Source organism: Dipteris shenzhenensis, chromosome 5, assembly GCF_047967505.1.
Source record: "Dipteris shenzhenensis isolate YYH24624 ecotype China chromosome 5, Dip_SZ_1.0, whole genome shotgun sequence".
Lineage (NCBI taxonomy): Eukaryota > Viridiplantae > Streptophyta > Polypodiopsida > Gleicheniales > Dipteridaceae > Dipteris > Dipteris shenzhenensis.
In genome coordinates, this window is record NC_141600.1 from 18,495,403 (window position 1) to 18,518,308 (window position 22,906).

The following is a 22,906-nucleotide window of genomic DNA, read 5'->3' on the forward strand; positions in this document are numbered from 1 at the left end:
ACCTACTTGTTGGATCGGGCTGATCAAGAAGACGAGGAGGCTGTCATTTTGGATTGGATGGGAGCCCTGGGCTCATTAGCGGTCAACATGGTGGAACTATGCCAACAAGAAGATCAAGAAGAACACCTACTTGCAGTATCAGAAATCCACCCAGAACGACAGGGTCTGGCTGAACTAGTTTACGAAAGGATGCCCTTTGGACTTTGCAATAGTCCACACATGTATAAGAGAATGGCCACTAGGGGTACTACAGTGGACACCACAGATCGTACTGAGGACAATGATGGTACTGTAGTAAACATTGAGGATCGTCCAGTGGCCGACATGGAGGACATTGGTCAAAATGATGCTGACAATACTATAGGATACAATGAAGGATCTACTAGGGATGAGGCTAGTAGGGCACAGCCCACCAATGGTACTTCAGAGTACAATCATGGTATTACAGTGCACAACCATGGTACTACGGTGTACAACCATGGTGCTGCTAAGTGCAATGATGGTGATAGAGAAAACAGGAACACTAATGAAGACGAGACTGATGATGATAGTGATTTAGACAAAAGTGACATAGACATTGCTGAACTTGAGGAGAATCACCACCAACAGCTTAAGGTCTTGGGCGGACCCAGGGTGCATACCGGATACAGAGATGAGGACATGGCCGATCTCACTTTGCTTGACCTTTTCTTATCAGAAGCCAACCACCCCTCAATTCAAGACCGTCCGGAAACGACTTATGAGGTGGAAGGCTTACCTTACCGGGGCATGCTGAAACAGTCACCGAGGCATCGAAGGCACACAACATCTGCAACATCTACTGATTCTACATCTGAGTCAATGCCTGAGAACCCCCCAGTTACTTACCCCTCATCTTGGTTGAGAGAAGTGGAGGGGGACATTCCCCTTGAAGATACTCCAGCACATACAGGACTGAGAATGGGTGAACCAAGTACCTCAACATCCCAATGCATGGCCCCTGTTGATGAGGCACGGAACTGGCGGTATCTCAACATTGGAAGTGAGGACCAACCCAAGCATTTGAAGTTAGCCACTTGGGTCTGGGAACATGACTATCTTCTAGGTGCAGTCACCGACCTTTTTAAAGAATTTGTGGATGTCTTTGCTTGGTCCTACAAGGATCTGAAGGGGGTGCCTGCTGATTTCATGGAGCATAGCATCGACTTATATCCCGATGCAGACCCTGTGATTAAAGGTCCATACCGCATGAATCCCAACTACGGCAAGGCAGTCCAAACAGATATACAGAAAATGGAGCAAGCAGGATTAATCTACCCAGTGGATTACTCCGATTGGGTCAGTGGAATTGTCATTGTACCCAAAAGATAGACCGGCAAACTTAGAATATGTGTTGACTATCGGAGTTTGAATGCTGCAACACGACGTGATAGGTTCCCTCTTCCTTTCACAGATAGAGTGTTGGAGACAGTGGCAGGACATGCTTTATACTCATTCATGGATGGATATAGCGGGTACAACCAAGTTCGAGTGAAAGAACAGGATCAGCCCAAGACTACCTTTGTCACTCAATGGGGAACATACGCCTACCGAATGATGCCCTTTGGACTATGTAATGCCCCGGCAACCTTTCAACGACTTGTAACCAAACTCTTTCAAGAGAATATCGGTAAGTTTCTTGAGGTATTTCTAGATGACTTCTCTGTTTTTAATGGTAAATCGGCCTCCCATCTTGATCCGGCCATACAAAATGATCATCTACATAAGTTGAGATGGGTCTTTGATAAGTGCAGAGAAGTGCGCTTGTGTTTGAACCCTGACAAATGTTTCTTTCTCGCACTCCGAGGTGTTCTCCTTGGTCATATTGTTTCTGCTGAGGGCATGACCACGGATCCCGCAAAGGTAGAGGTGATCATCTCATTGCCCATCCCTCGTACACCCAAAGAGGTGAAGTCCTTCTTAGGGCATGTAGGATATTACAGAAGGTTCATACGTTTCTATGCCGACATTGCTATTGCACTGACAGAACTCCTACATCAAGACCGATCGTTTGTCTGGGCCACCCCACAACAACTAGCCTTTGATGATCTGAAGCATCGCCTCGTGAAGGCCCCCATCCTCAGGCAGCCTGATTGGGATGTAATTTTTCATGTCCATGTGGATGCTAGTGGGTGGGCAGTAGGTGCTATATTGGCTCAACCTAACCAGGATACTAAGATTGATTTGCCCATCTACTTCGCGAGTCGACAACTCAATGGAGCAGAACGCAATTACAGTACCACAGAAAGGGAGGGCCTCGGCATGGTTTATGCCATGACCAAGTATCGTCACTACCTCTTGGGCAACAAGTTTGTGATCATCACTGATCATCAAGCTCTTAAGTATTTATTGAATAAGCCTACTCTTGGTGGCCGGATAAGCAGATGGATTCTTCTCTTTCAAGAATTTGAATTCGACATTGTGGTGAGGGCTGGGAGACTGCATCAACCTGCAGACCATTTGTCTAGGTTACATTCCGGGAAACCAGCCAGTGGTATCACAGATGACTTACCCGATGCGGAATAACAGAACTACCTGATGAATGCCTATTTGCGGTGGACTGCTTTCCACCATGGTATGCCAACATCGTACACCTCTTGTCTACAGGTGGCTTTCCTCCAGGATTAACTCCAACAGAGAAACGCAAACGGATCCTTCAAGCTGCTCCTTTTAAGTTGATTGCAGGTCAATTGTACAAGCTTGGGAAGGATCAGATCTTGAGACGGTGTGTGCTTCCACATGAGACACAATCCATTCTTAAAGAGGCACATGCTGGCATAGGTGGAGGGCATATGGCCTCAGATGCTACTGCTCGTAAGATCATGCGAGCAGGGTTCTGGTGGCCCAAGCTCTTCCGCGACTGCCATGTTCATGTGACCAGATGTGATTCATGTCAACGAGCGGGCCCCAAGCCTACGAGGCGTGAGTACCTCCCTCTCAAACCATTCACTCCGGTGCCTCCCTTCTATCGCTGGGGATTGGATTTCATTGGACCCATCTCTCCTGCCACACGCCGAGGGAACAAGTATGCTCTGCTTGCCACCGACTATGGAACCAAATGGGTCGAAGCCAAGGCAGTCAAGAACTGTACAGCCCAGGTAGTAGCCACATTTCTATATGACCAGATCATCTCTCGGTTTGGTTGTCCTGTTGAGTTGATAAGTGATAGAGGGTCTCACTTCCTAAATGACACCATTGCTGCACTAGTTCACCTGCTTCAAATAGTTCACAAATTTTCATCTCCCTATTACCCACGTGCCAATGGTCTAGCTGAGAGCTCCAATCGCACAATGTGCGAGATCGTGCATCGACTTTGCCTAAATTCTCTAGCCGATTGGGATGACGTACTTCCAGCTGCTTTATTCGCATATCGAATGGCTTACAAGGCGAGTACTGGGTATTCACCCTTCGAGCTTGTCTATGGACTGGAGGCCGTTATGCCTTATGAATTTCATCTTGACACTCACAGGATTCTTCCAGACAAAAATGACAACCTTGAAGCCTGCACAATGGAACGCTTGTGGGATTTGGAAGCACTGGCAGAGCATCGACGTGAAGCAGTTTTCGCTCAAGAAGTTTGGCAGAAGCGACAAAAAGCTTGGCATGACCGGAACCTCAGAAAAAGGAATTTCAAAGTCGGAGATTTAGTACTCTTGTATTCCAGTAAGTTTCTCAAACACAAACCTAAGTTTGTGAGTGGTTGGACAGGTCCATTTCTCATTGCCAAGCTTATCCCAAGTGGCGGAGTCTACTTGGCCAGTTTAGAAGGCAGACTTCTACTTGCCCCGGTGAATGGGTCACGCATCAAGAGGTACCATGATCAATGAGAGAACACCCTCCTAATCCTTCTCCTTCCTGGTGACATCTTCTCCCTCTGAGTGAGGGCCACTTTCTCTTTCTACAAGGGTCCTCCTCTCTGCCCCTAGTGCCACTTTCTCTCTCTACATGGCTCCTCCTCTCTGCCCTTGGTGCCAATTTTTCTCTCTAAATGGGTCCTTCTCTTTCCACCCAAGTGTCACTTTCTTTCTCTAAGTGAGCCCTCCATTTTTCACCCCGAGCCACTTTCTCTCTCTAAGTGTGACCACCTTTTTTCATCCCGTGCCACTATCTCTCTCTAAATGACCACCCTTAAAATGTGGCCTCCCTTTTTCACTCTGTGTTACTTTCTCTCTCTAACTACGGCCTCCCCTTTTCATCCTGTTTTACAAAATCCTTCTCCTTCTACCTTCTCTCCAACTCCTACCTCTCTCTTACAAAAACCTTCTCTTTCCACCCTCTGTCCAGCTCCCTACCTCTCTCTTACAAAAACCTTCTCTTTCCACCTCTGTCCAACTCCCTACCTCTCTCTTACAAAAACCTTCTCTTTCCACCCTCTGTCCAACTCCCTACCTCTCTCTTACAAACACCTTCTCTTTCCACCCTCTGTCCAACTCCCTACTTCTCTCTTACAAAAACCTTCTCTTTCCACCCTATGTCCAACTTCTACCTCTCTCTTACAAACACCTTCTCTTTCCACCCTCTGTCCTAATTCTACCTCTCTTACAAAACTCTTCTCTTTCCACCCTCTGTCCAAGTTCTACCTCTCTCTTACAAACACCTTCTCTTTCCACCCTATGTCCCACCTCCTACCTCTCTCTTACAAAACCCTTCTCTTTCCACCGTATGTCCAACTCTCCACCTCCCTCTTACACACACCTTCTCTTTCCACCATATGACCAAACCCCTATCTCCCTCTTACAAATACCTTCTCTTTCCACCTTTGTCACACTCATCTCTTTTTCTTCCATCTTCCATCATCCTGATGCACGTCCAACCTATTTTTGGCACTTAGCTAAATGTGGCAGATATGCTAAATTTGGCAATAAGCTAAATTTGACGAATATGCTAAATTTAGTGGATATGCTATTTTTGGTGGATAAGGTTAAGTTTGGCGGATTTGCTTTCTGGCTTTCTCTCCCCTCCATTGGTTTCTCCACCCTTTACATACCACACTCACAAGCGCGCTAGTTGGGTGGCCAACTATCCTCCTCCCAACTCTCCTCTCCTTGGCAACCAGCTCGCTCCCTCTCCACGCAGCTCCCTCTCCTCCCCTTCTCTCCCTCTACTACCCGCTCCCCGCCCCTACCTGCCCTCTCCCCTCCTGCGCAACAGCCCCCCCCTCTCTTCCTCTCCTCACCACCCTGCTTCTCCCCCTCCTTCCTGCGCAGCACCTCCCTCCTCTCCCTCTACCTGCCCTCTCCCCTCCTGCGCAACAGCCCCCCCCTCTCTTCCTCTCCTCACCACCCTGCTTCTCCCCCTCCTTCCTGCGCAGCACCTCCCTCCTCTCCCTCTACCTGCCCCCTCCCCTCCTGCGCAACAGCCCCCCCCTCTCCTGCGCAGCTCTCCCCCCTTCTCCTCCCTACACCCTCTGCATCTCCCCCTCTCCCCTCCTAGCTCCAGCCCCCCTCCTCCCCCCTAGTCTACATCCGTCCTTTTACTCTCCCTCTCCACCGACACCCCTTCCTCACTCTTTTCCTCTCCATCGAAGCATGGGCCTGCATTGGTGGATCTGCTAAAGTATTCTCTCGTAGCAGATTCCGGGCTTAACCTCGACATCAACACCTCCTCCTTCCTCCTTGCCTCTCCAGACCTCGACATCGACACCCCCTCCGTACTCTTTTCCTCTCCATACGACGCCATCGTTCATGCCTACCCGTGCCTCTCGCCACAAGTACAAACCCAGATTACCCCGCGATACTTTATTCGTTGACTTCCATCGGGCTCGAGCAGGCCACACGACAGGATCGGGACCATCTTCCATGGCATCACTTGGCAAGCGCACCATTGATGACCTGGGTGCCGGGTCTACACCACAAAGCACTTCGAGACGACCTCGAGCAGTTGCAGATTTACCTCCCTCCGACAGGATCACTATCATATCGGATGAGGAGCTATCCCCCTTTTCGAGTTCCTCTGATTCAGATCATGGAGGCTCGGACTATCTTCCCCCCACAGGTACAATCAAAACACCATCCAAGGCATCCAGTGGGCACAGTGGTCACAGTAACGGTGGCGGTGATTTGGCCCCACAAAGTACGGCTTGTGATCTTCCACCCCCAGCTTCATCCTCCTCGATCATTCGGGTGGTTTTCAAACCTTTCCTCGATCCCACACTCAAGCTGTCTAGCATCTTGTCACCTGATGAGATAGCCCGCATGTCTCTCGTGGAGTTTGATGATGTCACACTTCCCCCGGTGAATGTCCAAATGTGTACTGCGTTCATTCAGTCTTATGACTTTGCAACAGACACATTCGGGTTCTTGAATTCCCGTCACATGTTCACTCCTAGTCTCATGTCCACATATCTCCGTCTTCCCACACTTTCCTTTTTGCCACCTCACACCGGCTCACCCACATTCCTGTCCTTCTTGTCTACCTGTAAAACTCATCGCAGAGGACATGAGTGCAAGAAAGTTCTCGAGGGAAACAGCCGAGAGGCGCTTCTAGCAAGGTATTTGTTCACACACTTCTACTCTGCCCCAGGCCACTTCTTCATCACCAAGGCGATCCATTCTGCCTTAGACTCCATTCTCTCAGTCACTCCCTATGATTTCGCCTCACTCTTCTACTCTGCCTTTCGTAACACAGTTCGCAAGCGTCGGGGCACATATACCTGTACTTGTGGGCCCCACCTCACCTTCTTACTTCATCAGTGGAAGGCCAACCCTCCTTCCATTGTCACAGGTCGCCTCCCTTCATCATCTCTCTCCGCTTCTATCACCCCCTTTTCCACATCGTTTACTGTCACTTCCAGTGTTCCTTCTCTCGGGACTGCCTCTTCTCCTCTTTCGCTCAGGAGGACACCTCGGCGAGCGCCACCTCATGAAGTCTGCATCGGAGCTTCTTCAGTATATTCTGTTACCGGTGCCCCAGGGTTACCACCAGTGACATGTCTTGTATCTCCATCAGTCGTGCCCGTGCCAGGACTTGCCTCTCCATGAGTCACACTTGTTCAGGCTTCTCCAGGGATTGCACCAGGTACACCTCCTGTTGTACCCGTGACGACGACTGTTGTACCGGGACTTCCTCGACAGGTGTATTGTTACGCAGGACTGCAGCTGTTTCGTCTTCACCCCCTACCACTTTCACCGATGCAGTCATCACCACAGTTCAGGCGACCTCTGACCATGTTTTGGACCAGGTATTGGACCTGAATCTTAGCCTGGGACCCGACTCCCACTCCCATGGGCTTTCTTAGGAGATGTCATCCCAGGGTGTACTTCACATTTCAGCTTCCCCAGGCAGAGACAGGACTAGAGACGGGAGTGGGAGCCCCTCTCGCGGAGATGCTCCATCGGCCACTTCAGCATCAGAGGAGGTATTTGAGGGAGGGATTCTGCCCAAATCTGTGGATTGCCCACCCCTTCATGAAAATGATATGTTCACAGCTTACATAGCTGCTTCATCGGGCCCCCCTCTTTCAAATATTTCCCTGGTGGAAAAACAGAATGAAGATTACAGCCAACTACTATCTGTCCTTCACAAAAAACGCTCACCAGTATGTGGGGAAGAGGAGGATCTCACTCAAATCTTCACCATGGACTGCCTCGCACAGAACAAGAAGATCTCCAGGGCCCCAACATGTTTTGTGCACTTGGACAAATTGGCACCTACAGGAAACCTGTCAACCGAGGAAGAGGGAGCTCTTCCTGACATGTTTGAGGATTTGGGGGATGTCATTAATTTGGCGGACAGGATGAATTACAGCGACAGGTATGCGTGGATGAAAAGGTCCCTGCATCTTGCTCAGCGTATCATGGATGACACCTTCACGCAGCTTGGGACAGCGGTCTTCAATTCCACAGGTTATGCTCATAAGCTCCTCTCTCAACAGCAACATTTAAAGTTAGAATTCGAGAGAGCTCAGGCAGCCCAGCAGCGCGCCACTAGCGTGACACTTCGACAACAGGAGGAAAGGTGGCAGAAAGAGAAGAACTCAGCAATACATGAGCGTGACATCGCTTGGAATATTCAGAAGGCTGCCCTTGAGGATCGCCTCCATAATCACAGGCAGGAATGGGAAGCAGCAATGACATCTTTACGCAGCCAACATGCTGCAGCTCTGGCAACTTTGCACAGCCAGCATGTCACGGAGGTGACCAGATTTCACCAGGAGATTACCAAGTTAAAAGAGTCTTTGTCTTCCTCCGAGATTGCCAAAGAAAAATCAGAATCCAGAGTGGCTGAATTGGAAAAGAAGCGTTCATCCATGGAGGAAGAATTCACAGCTCTTCGGATGCAGTTGGCCACCCTCCAGACTTCCCAGTCCACCTTGCAAGAGCAAAAGGATCATTACTACCGGCGATACCACTGATATAAAGACAAGTATGAAAATCTGAGAAATGTGATGGACACGCTTGAGTGTGAGGAGGAAGCACCCCATCCACAGATACCTATGACTGAGCCAGAGCAAAGGGATGCGCAAAAAGCCACAGAGCCAAATACGAAGGCGGAAGAGGAGAAGGCAGAGGAACAGGCTGCAGCTTTACCACCCTCTGTAATCTCATAGAAGGGTTGATACATGGCTGTTGGTGTTTGGGTTTTTTTTTGCACTGTTAGATTTTGCCAAGCAATTTGGCCCTCACTGTAAATATCAGTGTCTTACCTCAAGATGTACTCAGTTTTTTCTGCAATTTTCCATGCTGTCCCTTATAATACAGCAGTTTATTTTTCACATTTCAACTTAATACAAATCTTGGATTACTCCCACGGCCAACCACATGGTCTGTACTCTTTCCTTTTCCCACTCCATCACCATATCCATGGTTTGAAAGTTCATCTTTATTTTTCTTTGACGGATTCGTCCAACCTTTCTATTCACCGGGACGGTGAATGATAGTGGCGGGGGAAACTGTTACCTTATCACACGACCACCTGTCGACAGGCGTTGACCACATGACGACATCTGTTGACCACATGTTGACCATGTGTCAACACAAGTTAGCCACGCGATCACACGGGTTCATCCAGGAGTACTGTCCGAGGCTGTTAACCACAGGTCGACACAGGTCAACCAGGAGTACCGTGTCCAAAGTGATCTCATCAAGAGCTGCGCACATGGAGAGTGAGCTTAGCACATGGAGCAGTCAGGAGTATTTATATTACACAGTGGTTCAGTGATACAGTGGTGCAGTAGTGCGGTGAACTAGCTCACCTGCACATGGAGAATTTATACCATCGGGCTGGCAAGTAAGGGAGTCAGAAAGTCGCCGAAGCCATCAGAGGTGCGGTGAACCAGCTCACCTGCACATGGAGAATTTATACCATCCGGCTGGCGAGTCAGGGAGTCAGGAGGTCGTCGAAGCCATCAAGAGAGCCAGCGGCGCAACGGCTATCCCCAACATCTAAGGCGATAAGAGGATGACCAATGGGAAGAAAGGGGGAGATTCTCAGCGAAGAAGATGAAGGAGAAGGGAGAGAGAAAGGGGGGCATTCGGCATTCGGCACGGGAGCGAAAGGGAGGAGAGTGAGGAGAGATAGAGGCTAGAGCTACGAGCTCACCAAGGAGCGAATGTGAGAGACTTGTGTGTACCCTTTGTCTACTATGGGGATAGACCTGTGTATTCTGGTGATTTGCGGCTTGTGTATTCTTGTGACTTGCGACTTGTGACCTGGGGACACGTCCAGTGATATGTACATTGGCCAATTCGGTCACTTTCTCATCTCTCTTGTCTCTTCCGGATATGGGGATTGTTCACCAGTGTAGGATTTTCTTATTTTGCTTATGTTGTGGAGTTCACCGGTAATTGTCACTTAGCATAGTGCACTCGTACGTCATCGTTCACTGCAGTATAGCATACGACACTTGCACACTACTGCACGGTGCGCTCTGCACGATCCATTGCATTAGAGCATTGCACAACTCATGCTTCTCACACCAGTGGCCTTTGGCCTCCGGTAACACCTCCGGAAGGATAGGAACCCCTCCCCTCAAACAGAGACTATTAATTGAAGTAACAAGTCTCCATAAAGCCCATGCTTTCTAGGTTTGTGAAACTGTCATGCCACCAAGATAGTAAATATTCTTTCACTTGTAATCATGCTGTTGAAATACCTTTCTTAAATTTTATATCCATGCATACACTCTATCCAAGTTAGCAAATATTTAGTGCCAAAGTGTATATGGAGCAATGGTTGAAACCACATAATAGAAAGTGGACAATGCATGATTGACCGTATCCACTTTCCATGAAGTTTAGGGAATACATTCCATAACTTGGTTGATCTAGTTTCCAGCCACCTGTGGTTGTGATTTGATTAAAGAGCTGAGTTTGAGATATGGTTGAGGTTTCACCTTGGTCTTTGATGTGAATCTTGGGGGTAAGTTATTCAAAACCATGGATGAGGATATCATCATGGATGCATGTTTTTAAGCCGTTAGGATCCTGGGGAACATGGAGCAGTGTTTTTGGCTTCTAGCAAGTATTTAGACCCCCGTTGGAGGACATGCCTTCGGGATTTTGGAGGGTTTGGCTTGCAGTGGGATCTTGGGGACTAGGAGTGGATTGATGCAAGAAACCATGAGAAGGCCCTCCCATTCTTCCACTACACTGCTAGATGCTAGGAGGTTTCATCTTAGTGTTAGGGTCTGGAAACCCTCCAAAGCCTCTCATTGCGAGGAGTTTAAGGGATTGCAGTAAATCAATGGAGATTTAGGTTTGGGAGTTCTCCTACGTGCCCTGTTGCCTTTCTTCTAAGGAGTCCATTCAACGTTGCCTATGAATTGCAGACATGCTAGGTGTCTAGAAGGCGATTGCGGGACTTTTGAGTGTATTGGCTCCCTTCCCTAAGTTTCATACTTGGGTCTCAGTGGCTTGGGTTTCTCTGTCTGGGCCTCATATGTTTGATGAGATGAAAAACTCCTATTGGGCTTTCCAGCTTGACACCATTTGGTTGAGTGATATGCTCTTTGGATGTTGTTCCGTCCTTTCCCTACATACCTGCACATGTCTCAGTGGACACATGATGGGAGACCATAGTGAAGCCTTTCAGCTTTGGATATATGGAGATCACGATGCAGAGGCACTTGATGGCTCCCAAGTCCACCCATCTTACACCGTGGCCAGTATTTGGACAGACATTGTACACAATCTGATGGTCATTTGGCCAAGTATGCAAGGGCTACTTCTGCCATATCTTCCTCAGTGATTGAAAAGGCTGTCCCTTCTTCTCAGAGTTCACTACAGGTTTGAGGTGGCACTTTCATTCTCAGCCCTGGATCTTTACTAGGATGTTTTGATGCATCGGCATTGACCCTCACGGTTTTTCTCATGCTATGTATGGTGTACTCTTTCCTTGAGCACTTGTTCTTGGGTTTTTTTAAATACTTAATACAAGTTCTTTTTATGCCCAAAAAAAAAGACATGTAAGTCCAGACTTACACAACCGCTGATGCAGAGGTTGTGATGTGCAATGTCACAGGGGCTAATTTTGTCATGTGGGGAAAAAACTTTCTAGACTATTTGACATGTGTGGTCAGTCGTAGTTTGTGCACATGGGATCTTATTATTGACTCCTGAAGGAAAAAAAAACCTTCATATTTTTGAAGAAGGAATTTACGGGGTTGGTATACTGAGGTTTCCTTTTTGTACTTTTTGTATGCTGAATATGGTTATTGGTATGCTGTGGTGATCAACAAATGCTGTGTGCAAGAAGGCTTGTATTTGTCATTGCTGAAGATATTATATTTTGATGTGTCTGCAGTGCGTAGAACATCCTCTGAGCTTCAATGTCATGCAAGACTCTGAAGCAGGGAAAGGCATTGAGTCTTGTACAGTCAATCCTCGTAATTTTTTCATACCTTCACAGGTAGTTGAATATTTTTTCCTGATACAGTATTGAAATTTGAATGGATGCTCAAGTATGTGCGGGTGTGTGGATTTGTATGTGTGAGAGCATATGTTTATACTATGGTCTACACCCACTGTTGGGCACTGATGACGTCAGTGGGGATGTCATAGTTGCTAGTCCCTGTTATGCTTGATGGAGTTTATGGTTTTCAACCCTATGAGTGACTATCATGAGATTGAAACTGCACTATGTTGTGTTTTTAGAGGATGAGTTTGGGCATGTTCCTGGATTCATCTAGATATATGATCTACAATCTGCTCAAGCTTTGCTGTAGTGCTTTTTTTGTTTTGCAGGATAACTGGGTACTCTTATCTGCTGATTACTCACAGATTGAAGTACGTCTCATGGCACACTTTTCTGGAGATGCCTCACTGATAGAAATTCTAAGCAGACCAACTGGGGACCTGTTTGTGATTATAACAGCACGATGGACAGGGATAGCAGAGGCAGATGTGACAGAGAAGCAAAGAGAACACACTAAACGGCTTGTGTATGGAATTCTTTATGGTATGGGCATAAATGCTCTGGCAGAGCAGCTGGAATGTAGTGTATCAGAAGCAGCTGAGAAGTACACTCGATTCAAGGCTTCCTTTTCTGGTGTTGCAAAGTGGCTAAAAGAAGCAGTAAAGTTCTGCCGAGAAAATGGGTATTTTTCTACTGCATGCTCGGTAACCTTGAAGAAAAATTCATTTGTCATTCTAGATGAAGCTGAGAGAACATAGTGAAACTTGCTCATAATGTTCAGCTTTAGTGCAGAATGAAATACTTAAAATTGTTTCAGTATAGTTTGTGCTCAATTATATCTCAAATATTAAGGTTCTCAGTCCTTGATTTGTGTAGTGTTAATGTGGGAAGCATTTGTGGGATTTGAACGTTGAATGTATGCCCGTGTCTGTGTTTCTCCAGGTATATTAGGACATTAGCTGGAAGGAAACGTTTTCTGGATAAAATCAAATATGGAAGCCTTCCTGAGAAAGCAAGAGCGGAACGGCAAGCTGTGAATTCAATTTGCCAGGTACATCATCATTATAAGCATTGGAACAGTTTGATGTGTAATTCTTGCCAACTTTAGTTCATGGATGTTTAGAAAAGCACATAGAGTAGCTAATAGACATTGCAATAGAGAACCAATGGGTCTACAGGACATTACACAAATATGCAACACAAATAAACATAAGAAGGACCTTCGCAAGTTGGAAATATTAGGAAGAACGAAATGTTGTAAGGAAAAGGCTCAGACTTGATTATAGTTGTAGTGCATCAGCATGCAGCGAGAAATCAGAGGTGGCACCATCATCGTGATTCTTTGCCTTCACAACAGCCCCTTCTACACGTTTGTAGCTGTTAAGTTTGCAATAAAGACTTCAAAAATCATTAGTGTCACAGTTTGCTTGGTGGAGTGGTTTGTCAGAGTTGCTTTTATAAAGCTTCGGCCAAGGCCCTCTCATTGTAAGAAAGGTCCTATATTTTGCCAAAAACTTTGCCCTTAAACATCTAGCAGAATTCTCTGATAGATGCTTAATTTGCAGAGTGGCAGCACATCATTGTGCTCTACCACAACTGGTTCGAAGGAAGAATTGATGTCTTGACACTGCTTTGACTATTTCAACTTTCTGCGGGACTATTGCAGATTACGCTACCTGTTTTTCAGACCCTGCATAGGACTAAATAGCTTGAGAAATTCGATTGAAAGATTCGGAAATCTTCAAATCACTCAAAGCCTAGAACTGAAGGCTACAAGAGAATTACTAGCTGACCTTGTCTTTGTTTTGCAATCTTTCCATTGCTTATGGAAGCAAGCTTCAGCGCTTTCCCAAAGCCAATATAGCCAGAACCTCTCTTGAAGTTATTGCATCCAAAGGAAGTTTTTTCATGTGTAACTGGGGAGCTGGAAGCTGACTTAGGAAAATACCATAATCGTACATTTTAATATAAGATGCCAGATTGTTGTGTGAATGCAGGGATCCACTTACAATAGGCAAGGGACGACAGAATATACAAATTGAGGCTTTTATTGGCAGATGTCCATGTAGATGGAAGTAGGAAAGAATGGACACAAGCGCTACGCTGAGCTTCCATGAAGCTTACATTCTTAGTAGAAAACAATAATCAGTTTTCTCTGGAGAAAAACAATAATCACTTTTTTAGAAAAGGTTGGGGTTACCAAATCTGGTAGTCCAAAACCAATCGCACATAAAAGGGAGTACAACAAGCTCAACCTGAAAAAAGTTTTAAAAAAAAATCATGTGTATACGCGAAGTTGGAGGTCTCATCAGTTGGGTCCCTAGATTGAGCAATACCTAAAGAAGGAACACATGTAAAATCAAGGTTGATGCATGTCACACCATGTCAAACCATCATCTAGAATTTGAAAATGAATGCTATATTCCCAGATGTTGGAAACCTCTCTACATTGCGAATGGCAACATGAAAATCACTTGAACAACTATCCCACTGGATCTGCAGAATGTGGGTAGCCTTTGGCCCACTTTATGAGGGAACCTCTTTATTTTGAGGTCCATCAACACCATTTCCATACATTAGTGGGATCCTTAGATCCTCCAAGTAGCAATTGCGAGATCTTCTTAGTGGGCCCTCCATAGATAGGTAATGGTGAATTGGGTGGGGGAGTATTACTTTAACAAGGGGACAAACTGCATGTTTCTTGTGAGCTGGAGAAGTAAAAGCCCGATCATTTGGGTAATGGTAGATAAACTTGGAACCTATGTCAGTAGAATGTCAGTAAAAGGCTTAGATGAATCAGCGGTTGTTCTTGGGTGGCTTGGAGAAGTGAAAGTCCAATCATGTGGCTCTCGCTTGTATGGTAAGGTCACCCCCATAGGACACCTTTCCAAGTGATAGTAATCCGGTGACAAATGGAAATAGAAATCAGCTTGCAAATCGTGTATTTGACTTTCCTAGGGTGAGTGCAAGCCCAAAGGCAATGCTGACATAAGGGAAATTAACCCATTTGAGTAACGGAAAGGCCCACAAGGATGTGTGAATTCTTGGCTTGTGTAAAAACAGTGTCGGGATCTTGTAATAGATCCTCATGGAATATTTGTGGAACTGAAGGGTCTTGGTGATTTTGCAAAGGGCCGATAGCACTCTGGTGGATATTAGTTGAACTAGAAAGAAGGCCTTGGAAAAACCAGTGTCTCTAACCAGTCCAAACCATGCTGTGAGAATGACAGTTGCAAATGTTTGCCACCTGTGCACACAATGTGGGGGTTTCATACTTTCAGGCTATCTGTGCGCGTGTTAGCATGCACCTTTGTGTGCATATTTGTTTTGGATTCACAATCAACTCCTGCATCATCCCTACTCTTACCTCTTGAGTCCCCATCCTCAAAATCTTCAGAACCCTAGAGTTTGGAGCAGTGCTTCATGGAAAGCAACCTCTATCTCTTGAAGAAAAAGAAAAACATCCCATTTTTTGGGCATATGATGACCGTTTTCACACATATTTTCAGTTTTTTCATGCCTATTAGTAGACTGGAGGATCATTTTATTGAACTAGAACTGGGATCTACTGAATGAACCATGTAGAATTAAAGGACGTGGAGCATCAAATTGCTGAACTATTGGAAAAAGGTTATGATTCGGCCAAGTAGTTCTCCGTTTGGTGCACCTATCTGTCTAGTTTGAAGGAAAGATGGATCTTTCAGAATGTGTATTGACTGGAAGGCTCTAACTAAGCTGACTATTAAGAACCAATACTCAATCCCATGAATGGATGACCCACTTGATGTGCTGAAAGGTGCTAAAGTATTCAGCCAGTTGGATCTTAAGTTGGGATACCACCATGTTAGTTTTACAGATTTATGAGAAGGGTTTTGCAACCATATCTCAGTAAATTTGTGGTGGTCTTCTTTGATGACATCTGTCCCAATCATCATAATGTCGAAAATTACAATTCATCACATAACCATGGCAATGCTAATTAAATGTACACCAATGTAGCACCATCAATGCCCAACTAGTAATACGACAGTATCTGTAGATGTCATCAATCATAACACACATGGCCAAGGATATGAAGAAAGAGAAGGAAAAAGAAAAAAAATGAACATAGGGAGGCGAAACTCCAGGGCAAGGCAAAATGGGCTCACGAGAAAGAAAAAGAAAATTTCTCCACATTAACAGTACGACTGCTCAATTCAACTTGAAGAGGGAATCAAACTGATAGTACCACCTTGTATATGGATGGTACTACCTTTGAGATACCACATCATGACTATGGTGCAAACCTTCAGTCTTGGGGCTCCACTAATGATATCTCACTGCTCAGCTCAGTCCCCTTCACTGTCTCCCATATCTCACATGTGCACGAGGAAAAGCGAGTGGGCACAAAAAAGCGAGTGATCTTTTTCACAATTTCCTTATCGAGGTACTCAACATAGCTTTCTGGAAACCACTATTTAAGAAGATTCTTGAAAATAAAACTTATCTTACTATGTGCTACTATACCAACAATAGTATGTGGGTTTGAAAGAATAGTATGTGGGTTTGAAAGAAACCTAATTTCCACTCCAAAGCATAGGATTCCATTACTAATATGACAATTCTTTTGCATTTGAAATGGGTCTTATTATCACAACTCCTTCAATAATCAAAACAAATGCGTTGCTTGATATGTTGAACTTAGTAACGTAAACATCACTTCACCCATATGCGGGGAAAAAAAACTATCTGTAGACTTCATAGCATGGGATTGCATCAACACTTATGACATTCAAAATGGTTCTTCTTATTAAAAGTGTTATCGTCATTTATGACATTCAAAATTTTTCTTGCAACCATCCTGTAGTTTCTAGAGATTTTGCCCGTACTTCCAACCCCTTACCTTCAACCACTAAGAGGCACCTAATAGTTTTGTAGAACACTTGAGATATCATCACCTCCTAATACAAAACCATTATTACTATTTGTAGAACACTTGAGATTTCATCACCTCTTAATACAAGACCATTCTTACTATTTGTAGAATACTTGAGATATCATCACTCCTTCCCTTCAGCCACTAAGAGGTACCTAATACTTTTGTAGAACACTTGAACCATTCTTACTATTTGTAGAACACTTGAGATATCGTTACCTCTTAATACAAAACCATTCTTACGATTTGTAGAACACTTGAGATATCATCACCTCTTAATATAAAACCTTTCTTATGATTTGTAGAACACTTGGACTTATTCTAGTCTTACAAAGGTATATGAGATATCATCACCTCTTAATATAAAACCATTCTTACGATTTGTAGAATACTTGAGATATCATCACCTCTTAATACAAGACCATCCTTAGTATTTGTAGATCACTTTAGATATCATCACCTCTTAACACATGACCACTCTTACTATTTGAGAGATTAATGGATTGAAGGTTTGAGGCTCATAGGAGACGAAGGAAGAGAAAGTCAGCTTCAACATGAGGACAATAAAACTCATTGGAATATTTTTGACTTATGTATTATACCTTTTTGAAGACTATGAATTTAAGTCAGTTTCAACATTAGGATGATAAAACTAATTAGAATATTTTGGACTTATGTATTATATATTTTTGAAGACTATGAATTTTAATGAGTAGAGGCACGCACACTACTTAGTAAATACACTAGTACTACTACTAGTCTACGACTATTAACCCTAGTAGCACTAGTGTAATTTTGAGCCTTTCGATAATTTTCTTTCATCGTTAGTGCAATAGCAATTATTCCTTCTATCAGAAGAATCTTGCCAAATTTATTCAAAGCGATTAATTTGTAGTCTACAGCCACTATCCTCTGACTCTTAAAAATATATTAAATGTGAGCACCCATTTATCTTGTATGATCAACCCTGGACTGTGCTGCAGCTACAGCTCACAGTGAACTATTACGAGGATTTAATAAGAACAAAAACGATCAGAATCGATAGGACATTACTAGAACAAAAAGAGTCTGAATTAATATGGCGATGTTCGGTGTGAAATAACCAAATTAAGGATTTAATAAGAACGAAAAAAATCAGAATCAATAGGCTATTCAATGGCTCAAATCTGCACACAAATTACAATGTGCCTCCCAACTCTTAAGCATTCCAGCTCCTCATGTTTGACAAGAATGCAAACGATAATGAAATCACATTGTCTTTACTTTCAAAGCAAGCAAAGCAACAAAAATAAATGCAAACGTATTGGATGAGGATTAAATAGGTATAGATCTAGATAGACCTATATATATGCATTCATAGATCTAATTGATGATTTAAGTTGGACGGTTGTAATAATAGTATGTATACTATCATTGGGATTAGGGCTACTATTGGTAATATTGTATGTAGTAGTAGGAGAACTACCATTAAGGAACACTCCAATAAAATTACTAATGGTAGTGACTAAACTACCACTAGTAGTTTGGTAATTACCCTTAACATCTACAACAAATATTTGATGGGTAGCTAGTATTAGGTCAAAAGGCTCCAATTGTGGTATAATAATGGATCAGAAAAGGGAGTGCTATAGCATCACCTAAGGATCACTTTTTATCCATGAAAGAAATAAGTCGGTGCAACCTAGGTCATACAGACTACCTTTTATAGTAACTACAAAGGTTGCTGCCATAGTGCCGTAGAGTAGCCTCTAGGTTGCATCATCATCCTTTTTTGTTTTTGAGCCATTAAGTTTGATCCACTGATTTTTATGTAGAATTATTCTACTATATGTTCACATATCCTTAATGGGATCTTCGATATAATCCCTTCCATTGTAAGTACTTTTACTATAAGTTTCACATATCCTTAACAAACCACTAGGCTTCAATACAGATTCATTCTTATGTTTCAAGCCTCAAACTCAAACACCCTTGTAAAAGGGATAATGTATTAAAGCTACATTCAATCCATCAAATCTTTTGAATGACAGTTCTATTGAAAATTCATGTATTATCAATAGGATTTCATCCATTATATGTTCATTTGTCTTTAATAGTATGTCTAAAAATTCATGTATCTTCAATATTATTTCTCATGTGTGTTGGAATATGAAGCCAAAGTGAGTCTAAAATGAGTGTTCTAGGTGTGTTTTATAGTCTAGTGAGTCCTAGACATGCCACGTGTCATATTGGGAGTTATTCCATATACACTTTGGATTTCTAGAGTCTAGTGTCACACTATATAGTGTTGTACTTGTCTATTGTCTATTACATCAGTCAACATCAAGCTCTTTGGTATCATGTGAGTACTTGTCCATTGCTTTCATTTTCTTTCCATCACATTCCATTATGCTTGTTATCCTTCCTTTCCATTCCTAGTGTTAGCTTGCTCCCCTACCACTAAGGTATTCCTCAGACATGAATTCTTCAAGCTGCAAATGAAGCGCATGAAGACTCTCTTCTTGCTCACTTGAATCATATGGAATCCCATGTCACTCAGCTTGCTAGTCTGGCGGTCCGTGTAGGGGAAGATGATCAAGTTGTTGTGCTCCTCTCGAGCATTGAGGAAAATTCTAAGTACCGGGAGATCATACCAGCATTGCGTGTGACACAAATGGTTATGATGATATGGTTGCTATGCTTATTGATCATGACAGAGGGTATGCAGAAACTGTATTGTACTCCAAGGGTAAAGGCAAAGGTAAATTCAAGCCTTTCAAATGCAATCACTGTGGGAAGCTTGATCACACCGAGGATTGCTACTTTCAAAAGCTTGCCAAGCAACAACACAAGGATCATGTCAACTTGGTTGGGGCTGTAACAAGTGAAGACGAAGAAGAAGATGATGCTTCGACACCAAGTCATGCTCTTATTGCCGACATCAGAGATCTCTCTCTCTATTCAGAGGTCTATGTACCTGATGATCGGGACTTTTGTTTCTGATCTATTATTCCTACAGCTTGATGTATTTTGGGGTCCTTTATCTTGGGTAGTCCCCCTAAAATGATAAGTATTAAGTGTTTGGTTTTCATTGAGTCTAAAGGTCCTCTACCTTGGATAGTGCTCCTAAAAAGATGTATTGCTTTTCATATTTTGGTGTGTGGCTTCCTAACATGTCCTATTATGAAGCCAAGGGAGGATGTACTGTGGGAGCCATATGTATTGGCTTTGATAGGTCTTGTTATCAGGCCTGGCCGAGTTCCAGAATGTTGGCGTATTCCTAGACCTATGAGCTGGTCATGTAGCCATGCTATAACGTGAGCCTCTGAGCATGTTGAGTATCAAGCCATGAGAGTGCTTGGATCAACCTCTGAACATGCTCAGATTTTAGCCTCTGAGTCACATGGGGTGCACAGTTTGATGACTGTCATTGTCATGTTCTATTCTTCGTTCCATTCATGTAGCTGTTGCCGAAGAGGGACTTTGTAATGCCAAAGGAGACGCAGCCTTTTTCTCCACCACTTCATTGGGCGATCCATATGCCAAACAATATTTGCTCTGTGAGAAATCCAAGGCGAGGTAATAACACTTTATACAGAGATGACACTGTGATATGTGAGAGCTTCAAAGGACGGGCGTATGAGGAAGAAGAGCATAAAATCCAATCCTCAAGCCGATGTTGAAGTTCCAAACGAGGTACCGGCAAGTACGGTTGAAGCATTGCTGAAATCCTATGCCATAAAGGACGATAATGAGCTCCCAAGCCGTATTTGCTAGCTGCCATATAAAAGAATAAAATTGTGCCATCATCTTGAAGTACATTTGCCACAGATGAAATGCCTTTGAAGGACACACACACACACACACACATACACACATCTATATATATGTGTATGTATGTATGTATATATACATACATACATATGTATATATTGATGCATATATTGATGTATATATTCATGCATACAATTTTGAATCGGATGGAGAAAATAGGCATAAAAACCATCTAAATTGGCTCTTGTTGTTGGATTTGATATAGGACATGATCCCATTGGGATTTGTAAGTCTAGTAATACGGGGTCCTACTTTTAGGGCTTGAATTCTTGAAATACGCAGCGTGTCAACGCGCTGCCTATTTCATGCATTTAGGCCTCAAAAGTAGGACCTCATGTGGTCCTACATGGGATCCTACTTTTGAGGCCTAAATGTATGAAATAAGTAGGACCTCATGTGGTCCTACATGGGGTCCTACTTTTGAGGCCTAAATGTATGAAATAGGCAACGCGTTGACGCGTTGCCTATTTCAGGCATTCAAGCCCTAAAAGTAGGACCTCGTATCTTTGGACTTACAAATCCAGATGGGGTCATGTCATACATTAAATCGAATGGCAAGAGCCAATTTAGGTGGTTTTCATGTCTATTTTATCTATTTAATAAAATTATATGCATCAAATAATGTTGTTTATCAATTTTTGGCATACACCCCCCAAAATCAAGACCCCCATTGGAAAGAAAGGTAAGGAACACAAGTGCTTGTTCTTATGCTCGTGAGACATTAAAAAAGAGGCCTGGTATCCGAAAAATGGTAGGGCGTCAATGCAGTGTTTTTTTTGGGCTGTCAGGTCTCTTTTTTGTTGTTTCAGGAGCATACATATGGAGGTTATTATACAATACAACTAAGCAGAGTATTGAAGTAGTTCTACAATTTGGATGCATTAAGAGCATTCATATAGCAAGGAAGAATATAATAATTGAAAACATTTTTTTTTCAATACATATTGGTAGCGAGGCTATCAAAAAGAGGCTCTACCCCTCATGATGTCTTTGGATACAAAATATTAGATTGTTTGATGCTTGGATTGCAGTTGGCAATGTTGCGTGGGGAAGCCACTATATGCCTCAAGTGTTGGGAATTGATGTATGGCTCAAGTGCTAGAATGTGCAAATCATGGCCAAAATCAAGACCCCTTAGAGATTCCATGAGGGCTATCATATCCACATTTTTTTCCTGTTAGTACTACACACATATCACCTTCAGTCGAGGGCAGAACCATTCATCATCACAGGCGGCAGGTTCATGGGAACCCATCCCATGATATAAGGCATTATTCAAAGACAAAGTATTTCTGACCATTCCCGAATCCAGTTTGCCAATTCCTAATCTGATTGATTGCTTGCAATGCTTGCGAAGCCCTTGCTTAAGCTTGAATGTTCCTCTTGATTTTGGGAGTATAATGGTCAAAAATGGCTTAATGCACTATCATTTTCGACCATTACACCCCTAAAATCAAGAGGCTCATTCAAGCTTAAGCAAGGGCTTTGTAGGTCTTGTTTTTGGGTGGCAGAAGCATGAAAATGACATCACATTAACGTGTTGCCATTCTTATGCTTTTCCCCTCCAAAAACAAGACCCCCAAGCTATTCATTGGAGACACCAAAATGAGGGGAAGAATGACGTGAGGAGTAGAGGAGCTGGCCAATGAGGGGAGGGACGGTCTTGGAATCGCCAGCAACAAGCATGATGCAAGGAGGTGAGAAGGCAAAGAAGCAAGGAGGTGAGGAGGTGAGGAAGCAAGGAGGCGAGGAGGCAAGAGGCAGTCTTGAAGGGCAACAAGAGGGTGGAGGTGGCCGGAAGGAGTAAGCAAGAAAGGAAGGGATGGAGATTGTTTGCAGGAAATGCTTGGATTAATGCTACAAATGCAATTTTTTTGTGTGTTTTATAGCATGAAAATTTTATGGCATTTTTCTTTTAAAAAATACAACATTATTGTGATTAATTGTGCTACAAACAACACAAGCCGTAAAGCACCATGGATTAGTACAACAATATACATCACGGATGGATGCATACACTGATATACATCACCGATGGATGCATACACTCATACTCACATTAATTTTCAATATTGTATTAGATGGACCCTTAGCATACATGTGTGCATAGAAGACAATTTCCTACATTAATCCCTGATTTCATAGTTAAATTATTTCCTTTCTCACATTTTAACGTGTGAAGATTTAATGTACATCCATTATGGGTACATTATATTGCATTTTATGACTAACTTTTTTTACGAATGCATGATACTTGTATATGGTTAAAGAAGGTATATTATCATTTTTGAATGACAGCGTTACTCT

The 22,906-nt window shown here is 43.6% G+C and overlaps 1 protein-coding gene across 1 annotated transcript in view; it reads left to right on the forward strand.

The window, feature by feature from the left end:
* Positions 1-22,906, forward strand: part of LOC147901704 (MUS308 and mammalian DNA polymerase-like protein) — a 207,354-nt gene that overhangs the window by 161,138 nt on the left and 23,310 nt on the right. The window contains exons 20-22 of the mRNA XM_087374355.1: positions 11,761-11,865; positions 12,201-12,553; positions 12,814-12,922. Coding sequence (XP_087230481.1) covers positions 11,761-11,865; positions 12,201-12,553; positions 12,814-12,922 — 567 coding nt within the window. The remainder of the gene's footprint in view (positions 1-11,760; positions 11,866-12,200; positions 12,554-12,813; positions 12,923-22,906) is intronic.